At 35.1% G+C, this 18,460-nt stretch overlaps 2 protein-coding genes across 4 annotated transcripts in view; both read right to left on the bottom strand.

The window, feature by feature from the left end:
• Positions 1–18,460, bottom strand: part of LOC113071650 (CD209 antigen-like protein C) — a 291,989-nt gene that overhangs the window by 14,710 nt on the left and 258,819 nt on the right. The window lies entirely within an intron of this gene.
• On the bottom strand, positions 10,791–18,192 carry LOC113071652 (uncharacterized). Of its 2 annotated transcripts, XR_003280185.1 has the most exons (7): positions 17,983–18,192; positions 16,997–17,154; positions 16,727–16,857; positions 16,261–16,352; positions 12,510–12,654; positions 11,305–11,385; positions 10,791–10,929 (listed from the first exon to the last, which is right to left on the bottom strand). XR_003280185.1 is itself a non-coding variant. In XM_026244958.1 (6 exons), the coding sequence occupies exons 1-6, from the start codon at positions 18,005–18,007 to the stop codon at positions 10,796–10,798; spliced, it is 621 nt and encodes a 206-aa protein (XP_026100743.1). In that variant the 5' UTR covers positions 18,008–18,192; the 3' UTR covers positions 10,791–10,795. The 2 variants fall into 2 exon arrangements, 1 of the variants encoding a protein (XP_026100743.1); XM_026244958.1 differs by lacking the exon at positions 12,510–12,654.

Genomic DNA, 18,460 nt, shown 5'->3' with positions numbered 1-18,460 from the left:
ATCTGTTCTGACTTTACCTCATACGACGTCCATATATTTTTAGATATCAAACATATATGTTATTTCTTCTTCTCTGAGTTTTACCCTTTTCTATATTTTCATTTCCACATTCAGTAAACTAACACTAGTTTCTCTCGCTGTAGTGGACTGTGTTGTGTTCCTCATCTGTTTGTGTGGCCAGTATTTATGCAGAAAGGAAGTGTTTTTTTTGGAAATCAGGGTTCTCAAGTTTTTTCAAAAGCTTAGAGTGAGATCACATGCAGTTAGGGGAGGAGCTTAATGGAGCCCCGCCCCCCAATTTGACTCATTGTTCATAATTTACCAGCACAAATTGAATTTACAACAATGGTTAAATATATTAATTGCTAACTATACTAACTTTAACGTTATATTTCAAAATTACACATATACAAAAATTACAAAAATATAACATTGCTCTAAATAGTTTGGAAAAACAAATATTTTTGCTATTTGAATGTGTCTAGATGAAATGGTATAATGATTTATTGTGTGGTGGGAAATTGTGAACAAATGGACATATTAGTATATTAAGGTGTGTGTGTGTGTGTGTGTGTGTGTGTGTGCATGCATGCACAAGAGTACACACTCCAGTTTATGAAATGTGTTTTGTGTTGTAAGTGTTTGTTGCTTTGAAAACACAAATGAAATGGCAATAGGATGACAGGATGTAAAATATTACCCAGAGCACTTTGCTTTAATACATGTAGTCTTAATTTAACTAGAAATATTATTAATACAGTATAATATATAATTAAAAATAAAATGAAGAGATACATCTTCATTTCTTCTCATACCCACTAACATTTCCCTTAGTTTCAGATAACTTTAGCTAGTTAAACTGAGCCAAAGATTCTGGTCTGGCTGCAAAGTAGTGGCAGAGTTTTTGCTGCATCAATAATAATGTGTACGATGGGCTGTATGTTAAATGTTCTAGAAGAGCTTTCTTCCGACTGACCCTCTCCATCACGACGTGTGTTTGCGTGATGTTGTTGGTTACCTAGTAACAAATGTACGGTGACCGAGAATGTTCTGTCAACTTCTGTGTGCTCGCGCATCTATGTTGCCTAGCAACGAACGCAATCTGAGATACGTGCTGGGGGCAGGAAACTTCACTTTGTGTTCAGCGCATTATATTCACCGTTATATATAAAGCTTGCAGGACAACTTGGTTGGCATTGCCTTTCCAGCGTGAGAAATACACAGTGTGGTGTGTGTGCGTGTGAACTGTGTGAGTCTTACGACCAAAGTGTGAGACTTGGGAACCCTGTCAAATACTTCAAGTATTCGTGTAAAAGGGAACTTCAACTCACTGCAGAAGGACACTGAAATAAGTGTTTCAACTATGAGGATTGTGTTTAAATGAGGTTCAAGGTGATGTTGTAAAGTTTCTGAAATGTTCAGGTTGTTGCTGGTACATCAAAAGTCCAGACAGCTGATCAGGTTTTTCAGTCTGGTTCTCAGGAGAGCATCTGGAGATTTTGTTCTGAGATGCTCAGCGTGTTTTGTGGTCGTTGTTCACTTGGAGTTTTTTTTTTTAAAGGTGTCAGAAAACATGAAACCTCTTGAATCGCTACAAGAGTCACCGCAGACAGACCGAATCTCTCTGTTTGCTGGCAGTGTGGTATATACAGTAGGTGGCCAGCCTTTCTGGGGCTTACCACCGCGGCAGTGCCGTGGTGGTAACTGAAATTCAGTCGCGTGTTAAAATCATTCGTGAAACTACCGCCAGTTGCTGCAAAGGGACGCCTTGCGAAATGAATGTAATTGTAAAATGAGATAAAAGAAGGAAGTAAAACAACAATAACATTATGATATAACATTGTAACCTTTAAAAAAAAACTTTTTTTTACAATTTGTTAATTTTTAAAACGTAGGATAGTCTTAGACTACAGTCTACTAAACAAAAATTAAAAGAAGACCTTAACACAAAGGATCATATGCATGCTATTTTTATTAAACAGTAAATAAATATAAGGCCTATATATATATATATATATATATATATATATATATATATATATATATATATATATATATATATATATATAAGCTAAATGTTTTAATTTCATTTTCATTTCAATTCATTCTTGGTTTAAAAAAATCTTCAGGTTCCATATGCAGAGCGAAATGGGAACGGTCCAGCATTTAGCAATAATTAGTATTAACTCTGTTATTATTCTTGATTTTTCAAACAACCAGCATTTTTGAATTATGCCTTATGTGTGACCAAAAATTAAGTATTATTTGTTTCAGCTGATCGTGAACAGAAGCACATAATGGAAACAGAAGTCGTTCACCAGACATTCGACGTGAGCACTTTGACATATTGTTAATTATGATACTTTTTTTTCATCAATACTGAAACGCACACAGCCTATTTACCTCATGAATAATAGTTAAGCTTCAAATGGGCAACATCACAGATAGGGAAACGTTTGATTTCTCCCGATTGAGCCTATAGCCAATTTTTTTCCTCTCACAAACTCTGATTTATTTTTTAGCATGTTTAAAAAAACAAAAAAAAAACATGCAGCAAACGAAAATAGGTGATTGATCCGTTCAAATGAAACCTATACACGACTCATATATTTTTTTCCTCTGACAAACTTAATTTTTTTTTTTTTCGTGTTTAAAAAATTAAAAATAAAGAAAACATTCAGCAAATGAAAATAGGCAATTAATCCGTTAAAATGTGTTACTCTTGGTTAACAGTAATTATAATTATTTTACTTCAGAACAGAGCCCGGCACTAATCTAGGTTACCCATGTTCTTCATATATTATTTTCAGACATGAGCACTGGCATAAGCATTTAACGAACACATACAAGCGCGCACTTTGGCAGAATTCAATTCAAATAGTCATCAACAGCCATTAGGTAAAATTGTGCATCAGAATGGACACATTTGTTTTTTAATGGAGAAAAAAAAGAAATTCAAAAAATGCCAGCGAATGAACATGTACAAACTGTCAACAGTCGCAGTATTGAAGGAGAAGTGCTGAATTGTGTTTTTTTTTTTTTTTTGCCCCGCAACTCACTTGAAGAAGTTCAGATAAATGGAAACAACATACACTATGTAACAATCCTTAATTGAAAAAATGTGGCAAATATGTCAAGAGAGAACCTCATATTATTAAATTAAAAAGTGCTTTCCATATTTGGGTCAAAATAGGCTACATTTGTGAACGCACATTTTCTGAAATGTTGCACGTCAGGTCATGCAAGCCTGCATCTTAAACCGTCTGTCAAACTTTCTGTGTCCGCGAGTCCGCTATGGACCGCTAGGTAGGCGTGAAGTAAAAATCGTCATTGGAGAGTGCCCAGCAAACACAGAATGTTGTGAGGACGTCGCCAGTTAGTCGTCATTTGGTCAGCGCGACATTACTTTATGGCAACGTTGTGAGGACGTCATGGTAAAGTTCCATTTTTTTAAATCTTGGCTAACTTCCCAGAAACGTTGAGGGCACGTACTCAAAAGACGTCGCTAGTTAGTCCCATTGGGGACGTTGTAGCGACGTGGTCAGCTGGTCTTCAGATAACTTTTAATATTATTGCACTAGATGTATTATTATTATTAAGATACCATTTGAACAGCATATTCTTTGGGAAATATACAAAAAAATTAATCAAGCATGTTAAAATAATTATATATATATATATATATATATATATATATATATATATATATATATATGCCATCAGTTTAAGAACAATAAAATAAAATAAACAATTTACTTAGCAAATGGTGATAATGTTTGTTAATGAAAGAGAGTACGGGACAAAAGAACATTTAAACCTTAAACTAGCAGCGCACGTCACTTTCTGAGTGAAGTGCGCGACGTGCGCGTGCCCGTTATTTTGTAACGGTCAACTTCCAGCGGACGGACACGGAGGAAAGGTAAGTCCTATAAATCTACTTTTATTCATAGATTTTAACTGATACAACGGTAAATGCCATCAAAGAGGAGTAGTGTTTTGTATTTTTGTAGGTTTTCTCTTTCAATTTAATAAATAAATGCTCTGTTTGGTTAATTAGCTCAAAAGCAGTCTCAGAGGTGGTCTAAGGTAACTGTAACTGTTAAAATCGAATATAACCTTACCTGTTTTAAATTATTTGAAATTTATCACTATAAACTATACAGAGTTAACTTTCTAATAATTAAATTTTTAACCGTAGTAACGTTAATTAGTTTGTTTGAATACCTGATGCTCGAGCTTGATGATGCTCATGCTATCCATGCTGTGAACTTGAATATAATCCGATATAACGTTAAATATAAAGTTTAACGTTAATTAGACCGAGTCTGCCGAAATCATGTTCAGTGTAACGTTATGTGGGATTAATAATTTCCCCTTTTCTCCCTCAAGTGGCAGGCTTGTAAATTCTATCATCTGTTCATTATTGGTGTTGATGGTGTTTTTCACATGCATGCTTTTTAATGCTAGTTTAATTCTCAAATTGATCTGATACTTTCGTTTCACAAAAAGTAAACAAATTGTTCACTTTCTTAGTCCCTGACAACCACCAGTTGAGTCCATGATTCAGTGAGTTCCTTATAAGGAAATATATTTGTTACCACCTAGTAATTTAAATGTATTATTTATTGCTTTAAAATGAACACATATATTTATCATCAGGGGAAGAGACAGTCTGGGCAGCAGCAACAAGACAACTATTACAAGTAGAGATGGGTTTCAAGAACTGGTACTAATTTGGTTCCTGACTTGTTCGGTACTGAAAACATTTACATAAGTTACAGGATCAACAGTGCTGCTATCAGTATTCTTGTAACATTGATTCATTACCCTTTAGACACAACCACATATCCTCCAAATCATCTCTGCGTGGATGGCAGCAAGGATCCAGGATCAAGAGATCATTCTTCATGGAGACTGTTCCACAGGAAGCAGTTTCTCCTGGGTGAAAAACTAAACCTGGTTGTTTCAGCATCACTCAGGCAAGACTAAATACTTTTAAATTGATTTCAGTTGGTTATGTGTTTCAGGTCATCCTGACCATTCTGCTGTCCTGGATGTAAGGCCGTGCAGGAACTACATTTCTCGTTGTTGAAAGATTTGTGCAGCGGTATCCAGACATATAACACCCCATCACACGGGGCGTCAACGCCTCTCGTTTACTTTTAAATGAAGTGATGTCAAGGATGGTGAAATTAATTCTAGAAATTAATTCTAAATAGAAGTTGAAGACTTCTCAAGCGCCAATGCAGCCGTCCTCCAGTCAGAACATCTTATGCAAATACCCAAGCGCAGACGCAAGCCAATCGAGTGCATGCAATACCAGAAAACTAATGTGATTGGCTGTCACTATGAGAAGAAACAGTAATTCTGATCCGATATCAGTGTCGTTTTTTGCAAAAAAATGTTTAAATCAATGTAGAATTTTCTATACTTCTGTGTAGGGATGTCAATTTTCAATCATTTCCATGATCGATCGTCGTTTAAATTAACAATCAAATAATCGATTAATCGTTAACCTTAATGCTGCAAAGTCTATTGCAGTAACACCCAGTCACTGGTATGACAGGATGTGCAAAAGTGTGTGTGTGTGTGTGTGTGTGTGTGTGTATATATATATATATATATATATATATATATATATATATATATATATATATATATATGTATATATATGCACATACACACACACACACACACTGTAAAACTGTAAACTATATATTTTACAGTACAGACCAAAAGTTTGGACACACCTTCTCATTCAAAGAGTTTTCTTTATTTTCATTACTATGAAAGTTGTAGATTCACACTGAAGGCATCAAGGGCTGTTTGATCAAGAAGGAGAGTGATGGGGTGTGGGATATGTTTCCCATACATTTATTTATTTTTGGAGACTCGACACAATTTTAAAACTGATCGATTTTCAAAAAGGCTTCGTTGAATAAACATGAGTAACGTTACGTACTGCACGTTTAATAAAACCTAACATTTATATGTTTAAATATCAAAACGAGGCACAGGTGTTTTTATTTCGCTGTATTTCTGAAGGAAGACTTGCATGTTATATGTCTGATAAAGCAGCGTGTGAGCGTAGCTCTGCTTTGTTTACAGCTGTTACTGGGGAAACCTCTATTTCTCGCACTTTATGTCTATGCTTTAAAACATCTGCTGGCAAAGGATGAATTTGCATTTTCATCAAGTCCGCCTGATCCACACAGAAAACATATATTTTGTTTGTTATCAAAAAATATCTACTCTAGAGGGACTTGGCTGTTGTTATTGATTCTATTTGGAAGTCTACCGGTTAGGTTAGGTCCACAAAAGCATTTGTTTATAAAAGTTTATGTTGTTGCCGTTGAAACCGTCTGTGTGTATGTATATATATATATATATATATATATATATATATATATGTATGTATGTATGTATGTATGTATGTATGTATGTATGTGTGTGTGTGTAAAATACATTTCTTTTAAATGTATAGCACAGTAATGAAGGCAGCAACATGTGGTAGATGGGACAGAACAAGAATCTTTCATTGTGCTAATGTATTATAATACGAAAGGGTATGGCTCCTATACAGCGTGCATCGCGTAAACACAACCAGTGCGCAGAATGATGCACTTGAAGCAACACAGAGTCACAGCGTGTAGCATTACTCACAGAAATGTTCAAAACACCAAAGGAAGAGATATTGTTGTGTATTATATGTGTGCAATATTTTGAGCCTTTTCTTTTAACAGTTTTAAATATCAGTTATTGTGCGCTCTTGAAGAGAGTTTCATTGTTTTGACTGTAGTAACAAGGGCTGGGATGATATGCTAATCTGCCAATTCAATACTATCCCGATACTTGTGTGCCGATTCAATATATATTTATAATTATATAATTTAGCATTGTGCTTATAGTTATATAACTATTGCAATTCGTGACTTATCCAAATTGTCTGTAAAATGATGTTTGTTTCTGTAGATTTGAGGGAAAGATTAAAAACAAGGAGGTCTGGGAATGACTGAAGGGATCTGACAGCAGTGAGGGAAGGAAGTTATCACCAGAATGTAAGTTCTTTGAGAATGTGTGCTTTGTTTATTACAAGTTGAGTTTTCATTTAAATGTGGCAATGTACACAGCTCGTCAAAAGTTTTAAATATATTTTAAAAGTTTAATTTATTTCTATAATGCACAGCTATATTTTCAGCATTAATTACTCCAGTCTTCAGTGTCACATGATCTTCAGAAATCATTCTAATATGATGATTTACTGCTCAATAAATTTTTCTGATAATTATCAGTGTTGAAAACAGTTGTGCTGCCCAAACTTTTGTCTACACATTTACATTTATTTCTTTATTATTTATTTTATTTCCAGAAATGCTAAGTTTTCTTCCCCATCATTTCTAATATGGGGTGCGCTTCCCTAAAACCAACTTTGTTCAAAAAGTTCCTTCTTTACCAATAGAGTTCAGTGGAACTAACAACCGTAGTAAGCTAACTGCAGATGTGATTTACATGTATGTCATGAGCAGATGTACACTTTGATCTTAGCGGCAATAATGCGATTGGGTGCATGTAAATGCACTGATTTGTGATAATCAGCAATGTTTCCCGATCAGCAAATCAGTATATGAAAAAGATCATGTGACACTGAAGACTGGAGTAAAGTTACTGAAAAATTCAGCTTTGCCTCATAATTATTTAAATAAATATGTTTAAGTATATTCAAAAAAAACAGTATGAAAACTGTTATTTCTTTCTTTCTGTTTTTTTTTTTTTTTTTTAATTGATCAAATTAATCTAGCCTTGGTGAGCAGAAGAGACTTCTCTTGAAAACCATAAAGAAAAGATTCCAGATTTTTGACTCGTTGTGAACATACATGAGCAACATTAACAAGATGAACCTCCCTTTCAGCTCAGAGGATGTTGACAGCAGGCCCAGGATGAAGAAGAGGAGGAAGAACACATTTAACTATTTTCTCATAAGCTTGCCATGTGTTATAATAAAAACAATGAACATGGCTACAATAATATGCTAAATGTTATTAAAAGATTCCAGTTTGCAAGAAGTCTGAGTGTCTGACTCTACACTAGAGGAACTCTTTTCTGAAGAAGATCAGGTGCTGAGAAGGAGCCTTGTTCTACAGCAAAACACTGCATCAAGCCTCCTGTCCTTCCCTCAGAAGAGCCTGTCTTCTGCTGCTGGGGTAAGAAACACACTCTTCCTCTTCTCTATCAGCTGTCCTGCACCTAACTCTGCCTCCTCAGCACTGTCTGAAAGAGTCATCTCCACAGTCAGTAATCAGAGATCACAGATTCTTCTGAGAAAGTCGATATGCTCATTTTCTTAAAAAACTTTGTTTTTTCGGGTGGGACAAATAATACAGGAGAGATGCTAGAAATCTCTATATTGTTCATTTTTCATATCTTTACGCTTTATGAATGTTTTTCTTCTGAGAAGCTCAAAAATTATGGTTCTTTGGTAATTGCTTTATTGTTTAGTTTTATCCTCTGATAGTGAGCACAGAGCCCTGATCATGACATGCAAGAAAAAGAAAGAAATCATGTCCATGATTTACTAATTCGTTCCCTCTATGTACTAAACGTGCACGACTACTTTTACATTTCATTGATTTGCTAAATCGTATGCACAATTTACTAATTCGTTCTCTTGATGTATAAATAGTGTACACGTTTTAGCAAATCGAGGGAATGAAATAGAAAATCGTGCGCATGAATTAGCCAAATATTTTTCCTGCATGTCGTGTAATTAAAGCACATCACCACCAGACATTTATACCAGGAGCCTCATATACGACGCTCACAGTTTTACTTTGTGCAGTATCTCTGTGCAGTATCTGCTGAATTGTTTCATATCTATATATCATGTATTTTTTGTTGCACTAAATTATGTTGTATCAATAAGTTTACTGATAATTATTTATAATTTTCACTGATAACATGATTAACCATCTCCCCATCCTTAAGACAAACATTTTCTGTTGTTCATATTGTGTAATCTATGAATTGATGTGTTTAGTTTTCTGTGCTCATAACTTAGTAACATTTTGCATGGTTAAAGAACAGGTGCAACGTTCAAAATGTTTTGGCTTCGTATTTTTAGAAAGTAGTGCTGAATAAATATTGATTTGTGAATGAATGCAGTGTGTTTTTGTCTATTTTATATTAGAATGTTTTTGTATTTGTTTGCATTGCATGTATGTAATTAATGTATTAACTATGAATCCCCTATAATTAGATTACAATTAGATTTCATAAGGTTTATTTTTTGCCCTAGAGATGAATTTACTTTATTAGTTCTTTATGTATTTCAAGGTAATGGTGAGGTGAAAATATTAATTACCAATATGATCCTGTAATGTCACATCCTCATAACGTGACAGTTTGGTCGTCAGGACATACTCATCACGTTCCAGCAACGTTCCACTATAACGTCGCCACGACGGATATGGGAATCACAAAGTTACGTCACTGGAACGTTATATGGTACGTCGCTGCGACTAATATGGTACTTTATAGTAACGTTCTCATTATGTGCCAGTTTAGTCGCTGGGACGTACTCAATACGTTCCAGCGACGTTCCACTATAACGTCGCCACGACGGATATGGGAATCACAAAGTTACGTCGCTGGAACGTTATTTGGGATGTCGCTGCAACGAATATGGTCTGGTCCAGTTACGTCGTCACGACGTAACTGTGTTAGCTGGGAACTTATTGATCATGAGCCCAACATGTAGCAAGGCAGGAAAACATTCATTCTAACTGAAGGAAGACATACTCCATAGAGCTAATGCTGTTAAATAGAGAGAGAGAGAGAGACAGAGAGAGAAAACAGGGCTATTCTTAAACTTGGAGCTCATTATATTGAAGTACAAATCCAAACACCAGAAACGTTATGCATCTTATGAATGATTAAATGTTATGAAAAGTAGCCTATGCGTTTTATTTACTCAAATGCTGTATGGTTGAAATAATATTTTAGTTCACAACTTTAAGTTCCATTGTTTAAAAAAAAATGCTTTATTGGCTAACGTTTCATAAACCTTCAGTTGTTATGCTCTAAAAATCCATTGCCATTTGTAATTTCACAGTATTTTCAACTCCTAAATCACTAACCTTCAATGTCGCAATTCTATAATTTACACAATTCTATAAAATTCAAATTTACTCAGGCTGATGGCATTTTTAAATACATTCTTTTATTATTATTTATTTATTTATCTTTGAATAATGTAGCCTACATTAAATAGGCTATTTGGATCGTCCCTCATTTTATCTCTTATTTACTTAAAGAATAAGCACTTATTTTCTACAAGAATAAACATGATAGCATATTATTAACTCATAGAAATAATTTAAGCAACCCATACAGAAATGTAATATATGTCAATATATGTAAATTACATATATAATATCAGTTCCCATGTATGTCTGCTGCATATATGAGAATATATGCAAAACTCATATATGTAAAACACATAGACATATATGAAACATATATTTCAAAATATATCAAAAATGGCCGTTTTCATGTAAGTGCCATATATTTTCGCATATATGCACATATATGTGAAATATATGCAAGACGCATATATGTATACATGCATATATGTATTTATTTCCAGAGTACATACTTTCACTTATATTAGGGATACAAATATGCTTCTAATATGATGACACCATGTACTTTCACTTATATTAGTGGTACAACTATGTTTTTTATATATCCTGCATATATATTTATACTCATTCCACAGAACACACAATTCCAGGTCTTTTCAAATAGAAACTTTAATGCATTTTGTTTTTAAATTATTTTTCCTGGACATTGCCAGTCTTAGTTCTGCCATCTTCCCATTCAGGGCTGCTCCGATCTGGCCAGTCGAAACTGAGTGTCTTGACATAACAGCATCTGAAAAGGTAGAAAAAAGTTTTAGGTATAAAGCAGACAAAACACTGGTCAAAAATTAAAGACAAAAATCTTTACTGCTCCTTTATTGCTTTATTGCTAATATGATTGTCCATTTTTTTGCAAATATTTCTATGGGTGTGGTTCAGACGCAGGCACGAAGCCAAAAGGGGTGGTGGTAGCACAGCAGTAAAGGAACCTGGCTAGTATGCTAGTAGCCTGGAATTTGGAGTTCGAATCCCGTTCACCACCGTTGTGCCCTTGAGCAACGCACTTAACCCCAAGTTGTTCTTGAGGAGATCTGACTGAGTCAAGGCTCACAACACTATACATACAGACCTGTGGCAGATGATGTCAAATAGCAAAATCATAACTTACCCATTATAGCTTTCACTTTTATTTCATCCAGGGCGCTTCTTTTCTCCCCATCTCCCCCCTTTGAAACCTTGGATTCCCCTCCTGAGGAAAAAATATGTTTTTCAGTATGAAAAATAACCAGTATATAGTTTACGTTTTCATTATCAGCAGAATGACAATCAAAATGGCTGAAAACAGACACATACTGTCGGTCCATTTACATGCACAGCTTAAAGGTGATCTAAGTAACTTTTTTACCTTAACCCTTGTGGATTGTTCAAATTCACTACCCTTTAGAGTTGTTCGGGATGACAACATCCACTCAATTAAACTGCTGTAAAAATGTATCAGATTCATATTTTTTTTTGCATAAATCTGTTAATCAACCTCAGTCCTGATCAAAACTACCAAATGTTTAAAAAAAATCCAAGATTTTAACTCTTTAATTCCCAAGTTCATAAATTATGTCACTGATTTGGGGAAAAAAACACACAAAATGACTTATTTTCAATATAAAAACAATAACTGTTGTAACAGTGCGTAAATCAGACCTTTCTGTAATGCTAACGCTAATGAGTTTAAAGTTTTGTTAGCACTTTATGAATACCACTGGGACATTGTAATGTATTTTTGTAATAGATCTAATTTTGTCATTTTGGTTACATTTATTTATCCAAAAGTTTTTTATCAAAGAGGGACACACAATTTTATTTTTTATTTATATTTTAATTTATTTTGAAGGTGCATTGTGTCACTGTAAGTTATTAGAAAACTGATAAGCTACATTTTCACTGTTTACAATGGCAGTGCCTGCCATCTCGTTTGCAAGCATGTTTTGAGGCTTGTTTCCTGTTACACTTATGCACAAAGGGGAAATTTAGATTAAACTGCATAACTGAAAATCAGAACAAAATAAAGAGTACATTTGTTTTGAGCAATTTCTTTGTCGGTTGTAGTTTGTTTTTAAATTAATAAAAAAAATCAATTAAAATCGAAAATCGGGTTTGGTGTGAAAAAATCGGAGATTTTTTTTTTAAGCCATATCGCCCAGCCCTACCAGCAGCATTTGTCCAAATTTAAGTCTTAACCATTCTATTTCATCAGAAAACAATCTGAAAACAGGGCTTTAAGTGTAAAATACCGAACTTGTCATTTAACATAACAAATGTGCCTATGGAATAAGCATTTTTAACTACACTCTACACTACTGCACAGACAATACTAACCTCTCAAATTACTTTTGATGAGTGTTTCAATGTCAAACACCCCAAGCAGCAAAATCCTTGCCATTGAAGTCCCACTAGATGCCTGGCAAGCAGAGCGCCACACACTTCGTGATACGTAAACACCTGAACCTGGGACAATTTCTTCCTGTTGAACAAAATGAAATAGATAGGCTTAAAAGTTTCGATTCAGTATAGTAAACAAAATATCCAGCATTCAAGATTTATGTACAATTGACTGTGTAAATTGGTCCCAATAGTATAATGTCAAGCATTCCTGGTCCCTACTGTCAATGTTGGAGATGTCATATTATCAATAAGTAGTGTGAAAAAGAGCCATTGCCACAAGGTACCAGGCAATTTGGGAGATTAGATTAGGACAAATTTACAGTAAATTGTATTCGATTATGACCAATTAATATACAGGGTTTTCCCAGGTTTGATCACCCCAAATTTAAGACTTTATTAAGACCATTTTAATGAAAATTAAGACCTACATCGCACCCATTACGCAGTCGTAAAAAACACCAGATTAAATCCCAATAATGACTATTACTAACAAACAAATGTCTTAATTAAAACACATTTATTATAAAAAAAACTCATTCAACAATACACTGCAAAGTGATGTTTTTGGTAAATATCAAACATTCATAACAATAAACAGATAAACTAATTTTTCAAATCGTCTTAGTAAAGTTTCTCAGCATTCAAAGTGCTTCAACCATTGCTTCAGAGGGGTAGACAGATAGGGAAGAGAGAGAGATATAGATAGTAGGGGTGTAACGGTTCACAAAATTCACGGTTCGGTTCAATACAATACACTTGTGTCACGGTTCAGTATGTTTTCGATACAGCAAAAAGAAAGAAATGCCAGAGTATTTTATTATTTTTTTAATTAAAATTAACATAATAAAGTATGATATATATTTTTTACTTTGACCAGTGATGGAGCTATAATAGACTCTTCTTAGGAGCATATAAAACAAAACAACTCCTTGGAAAAAAATAAATGTAGCCTAATATTGTAATAGTTATAAAGTTATATTTTTAGTTCAGATTAACAATTTAATTGTAGCAATTGTATTCATAATGTCAAAATAAAACCAACGTAATGTTACTTGAAAGCATTATAGCCTACTATTCCTGCCAAACTTCCATGGTTGCAGTTAGTGGTACTACAGTAAATCCATGGTGAATGCTGCTGATCTGTGGACACTGGATAGTTCATTCATGGCACAATTTTTCTTCCTGGCTTCCACCCGCTGTTCGATCCTTTAATAACGGAGAAATGTGAATGTTTCTCACTAGATCTTGCAGCGATGTTTTTACTTCTGTGGCGAATTCAAATGCTTTCTTTAATGGATCTCTTATTAGCGCTGTGTAGGGCTGCACGTTATTTGGAAAAAATGACATTGCGATATTTTATTTTTCTGCGATATGTATTGCGATATTTTTTCATACAAAAAAAATGGGGTGAGCACACTTACATTCTCATTTTAAATGATTTAAACATCGACACCATCGTGTCAATTGATTAATATGCGCGAGGGAGAGAGAGCAAGACAGCGCTCTTGTTGTTTGAAGACGGATCGCTCTCTCTCTGTCTCTCTCGCGCACACTCTCTTCTCACTGTCTCTCTCGCGCGCTCTCTTTGTCTCTCTCTCTCTCTCTCTGCCCTGTTAAACTTGCATGTGTTTTTCAGTCCTGTTAATGATAAACTTTCCCTCTATGATGGTTAAGCTGTGCAATTAATCCGCGAATCACATTCGTCAAGGGCCGGGGAGCAGCTGTCCCGTACAGTTATTGAATAACAGATCAACTACGACAGCCTACATCGCACATCCTGCGATGTGACTATCGTGGATTCGTACATCACGATATCGATGCTTAAACGACACATCGTGCAGCCCTAGCGCTGTGTAGTAACAGTGTCGCTTGATCACGATCGGCTCGCGCTGCACTCATCCAAACAGATAAACAGTCCTTCAACCACACAATAACGAGCAGTTTCGTTCCGCTTACATTACGTTTGCACATTTGATGTTGGACAATGTTGTGGTCGCGCCGGCGGCTCTTTATGAGCGCGCTTGCCACGTGCAGCGTGCCTACATTTGAAATAATGAAATTTTGGTCAGCAGGTAAAATGGTCCAACGAACCGCTCAGTTAGAAAATAAACAGTTACACCGAACCGAACGACACTTCCCCATGATGTCTCTCCTATTGACTGGTTGATTAGAATGTTGATCCATTGCCGCCGGCGCGAAAACTAGGGGTTAACCGATTAAACGTTAAAAATTGCGTAACCGAGTGAAACATTTTGCTCGGTTAAGTGGCGTCAATGGCGTGCATTGAATTTAGTTGTAATACATTTTTGCACTACCAGAGACCGCTAGACCAGTTTTCCATGCGCAGTTTTATCCGTTTACCGTTACATTAACCCATACAATTTGTATTATGCATTTCCTAAACATGCTAATCAAACACTTTGTATGAACAAACCACTAATCTATAAAACACAATCGGTCTTCTGACCTTTTACTATTGTGTTGATATGCGCGCGAGAGAGAGAGCAATACAGCGCTCGTTGAAGATGGCGAGAGTGAGGCGTGCGCGGCCGGGGCTCTCTCACTGTTTGTTCTTATGCGCCCTGTCCACTGATCTAAATAATTCATTGTTACGACGACTTATTCCTTGTTTTAATAAATCGTGGACACGTTGAACTAATTCCCTCCCTCATTTTGATTTAACGAATTACAACATGGCCAAAAACAATTTGATACTATTAATTAGTGAATGCTAAAGACCTATTTTTTTGTGAATTGGTGAATATTCAGGTGAATTATTTCGTGGCCACGAATTAATAATAATTATTAAACTGTTTTTCTTACCTGTGAAGGCCGACTATTCTCGTACAGCTTTTTATTCCTTTTTTTTGTTTGTTTTTGTGAATTGGTGAATATTCAGGTGAATTTTTTGTGGCCACGAATTAATAATACCTCAGCACATTTTACAAGACCCTTCTCGATCACAGCGGCAACGAGCACTTTGATCACTTGATTTAAAAAACAAATAAATACTAGAAATTAGACGTTCTCTGGCGTTACACTAAACCCTGTTGAATTTTCACGTTGTTGTTGTTTCCCCCATTTCACCTTGCGTTGCAGTCTGGTTGACTTTGAATAAATAGGCTAGTATAATGAAATTTAAGACCTTCGTTTAAAAAATTTAAGACTTGGACAACGGAATTTAAGACTATTTAAGGCCTTAATTTAGGAACATGTCATTTAAGACCTTTTTAAGACCTTTTTAAGACTTTTAAGACCCCGCGGCTACCCTGATATATAAGACAAAGTGATTGCAAGCAGTTCACATACGTTCCAACAGCACTGCATAAAAAAGTACGGTAACACTTTAGAATAAGGTTCCATTAGTTAATGTTAGTTAATGTGTTAATTAACATGAACAAACAATGAATAATACATTTATTACTGTATTTATTCATCTTCGTTAATGTTAGTTAATGAAAATACAGTTATTCCTTGTTAGTTCATGGTAATTCACAGTGCATTAACTAATGTTAACAAGCACAACTTTTGATTTAAATAATGCATTAGTAAATGTTGAAATTAACATGAACTAAGACTTATAAAAGCTGTAGAAGGATTGTTCTTGCTTAGTTCATGTTAATTAATACATTAACTAACATTAACTAATGGAACCTTATTCTAAAGTGTTACCAAAAGTACTCACTATTTGAACAGGGTTTGAAGGGCTGGGGAGAGACCCTGGACTGCCGAGGTGCATGGAGCTTCTGTTGAGCATTTCTTTTATCTGAGGTATCTCTGCATCAACAGGAAAAAAGGGTGTGAAAGACTGTAGCCAAAAAGTATAAGAATAGAAGTATACTCTTTTGATCCTGTGAGGGAAATTCAGTCTCTGCATTTATTCCATCTATGTATTAGTGAGACAAACTGTTGAAAACATCACGCTTCTTATCAGTCCTTTTAAAATAATGATGTGATGATGTAAGTCCCCATAAACAATTTACACCAGCCAATTTTACTGTGTGGGATGGCAGGCCAGCAGTCTGGTCAATGAATAAGAAACATTGGCAGGTCAAGTTTTATGATCTGACAAAATAAAAGCCTGTATTTAAGTATTTAAGTTTTACTGTGTGTGTGTATGTGTGTGCAGAATGGAAATATAATACATTTACCTGTAAAGATGATTTTTTTTTATTTCTAGCAATTCTTGACGCACAAGTGAGAGCTCGTTGTCACTATTTTCTGCTTGTTCTTCCAAGGAAATGGAATCTAGGATTTCAGCCCCTTGATTGTGAATGGCAGCCTGTGGAAACATATAAATTAAATTATTTTAAATTAAACATACAAATTATTGCCTTAGTTATATATATATATATATATATATATATATATATATATATCATTATGGGGTAAAGAGTTAGTAAATTAAACAAAAAACTCACTTTGGTTCCACTGACTGTGGCCACGGCAGTAGGGGGGTCATCCTCATCCTCATCCTCCCACAGACGTTTGGCAACACGGATTCTCTTTCCCACAATGGCGTTGTCTTCGGAATCTTTCTTCGAACGTTTGTCCAACTTTCGCTCCAAAGTATTCATGTCTATTGCAGAGAAATATCAGTCACCATTGCCACTAACACACTGATAGTACCAACAAGGGTCTGAGTTAAAGGGATGCTCCACTTTAAAATGAAAATACTGTCATCATATACTCACCCTCATGTTGTTTTAAACTTGTATGAATTTCTCTCTTCTGCTGAACAGAAAGGAAGATATTTAGAAGAATGTCAGTAACCAGACAGATTCTGGTCTCACTGACTTCCATAGTAGGAAAAAAGATAACGTTATACTATGGAAGTCAATGAAACCAAAAACTGTCTGATGACGTTCTTCTAAATATCTTTTTTTCTGTTATCTGTTTAGCAGAAGAAATTCATACAGGTTTGAAACAACACAAACACATTCCTTGACAACGTGGTTTCGTATTAAGTTATCTATTTATGTTAATATAGCTTATTGCATGGCTTGGTTTAGTATGCGGCCTGTTATTTATTGATAACTGTTAACAAACCGCTGCGAAGTAACGTTACGCCGTTGCCATGAAAAACACAGCGTTGGACGCGGAACGGACTATTTTCTTTTGCGGAAGCAATACATTTTTTTTTTAAATCAATATTTTGTGTCAAATTATTTATTTATTTTGTACGTAACGTTAGCCATGTAATAAGAGGAATAATGTAGCCTATAGCGAGGCGGTTATTATTGAGAATGCAAGCCTTCAGGCTGATGCAAGACCCCTCTGCATTCAGCCAGTTGGGTTTGTTAACGTCTAAAAGTTATAAACCGCCTCGTATTACATTGTCCTTATATTATATCCCTGTGTAACTAATACAAAGCAGTAAAAAAACGTTAGGGTTGCACTTACTTACCTCCAACTGATTGAACGGTAGCCATATAACGTTAAATGGGGAATCCACCTTTTGGTCGTTTTCCCACACCCCACTCGACGGCAAATTCGTCTTCGTATGTAATCACTTTCCAGATCAAAATTTCGTATGTATTTAATGTGAACAATACTAAATTTCCCCTCATCAACCCCGGCACACCATTTCACAAGCGCATACATGTCTTACTTCTCCTTGTCGTGTCTTCTTCATTAACGTTCATCAGGTTTACGCGGGTGTTGCTATAGTGACAGAACTGGTTTGAAATACTGAAAAAAAATCTCAATAAGAATTTTTTTTATTTTTTTTAAATCAAAACCAATATGTTATTGGTATTGTTATTATTATTATTATTATTATTATTATTATCTTAGTTTTAAAAATCAGATGGCCGTTACCGGAGGCTACGTAATCCACCAAGTAAATGTGCAAGAAAGCAAGGTCAGGCGACAGAGGGTATTTC

This window comes from Carassius auratus, unplaced genomic scaffold (genome assembly GCF_003368295.1).
Source record: "Carassius auratus strain Wakin unplaced genomic scaffold, ASM336829v1 scaf_tig00007763, whole genome shotgun sequence".
Lineage (NCBI taxonomy): Eukaryota > Metazoa > Chordata > Actinopteri > Cypriniformes > Cyprinidae > Carassius > Carassius auratus.
This window is presented reverse-complemented; position numbering and strand designations above follow the sequence as displayed.

Bases quoted from the DNA above. Each gene is read 5' to 3' on its own strand.
- LOC113071652 (XM_026244958.1), bottom strand. From the start codon at position 18,007: ATGGCTACCGTTCAATCAGTTGGAG. The intron at 17,155-17,982 runs GTAAGTAAGTGC...TCTCTGCAATAG, and splicing joins TACCGTTCAATCAGTTGGAG to ACATGAATACTTTGGAGCGA. The intron at 11,386-16,260 runs GTGAGTACTTTT...TTTTTTCCTCAG, and splicing joins CTTCAAACCCTGTTCAAATA to GAGGGGAATCCAAGGTTTCA.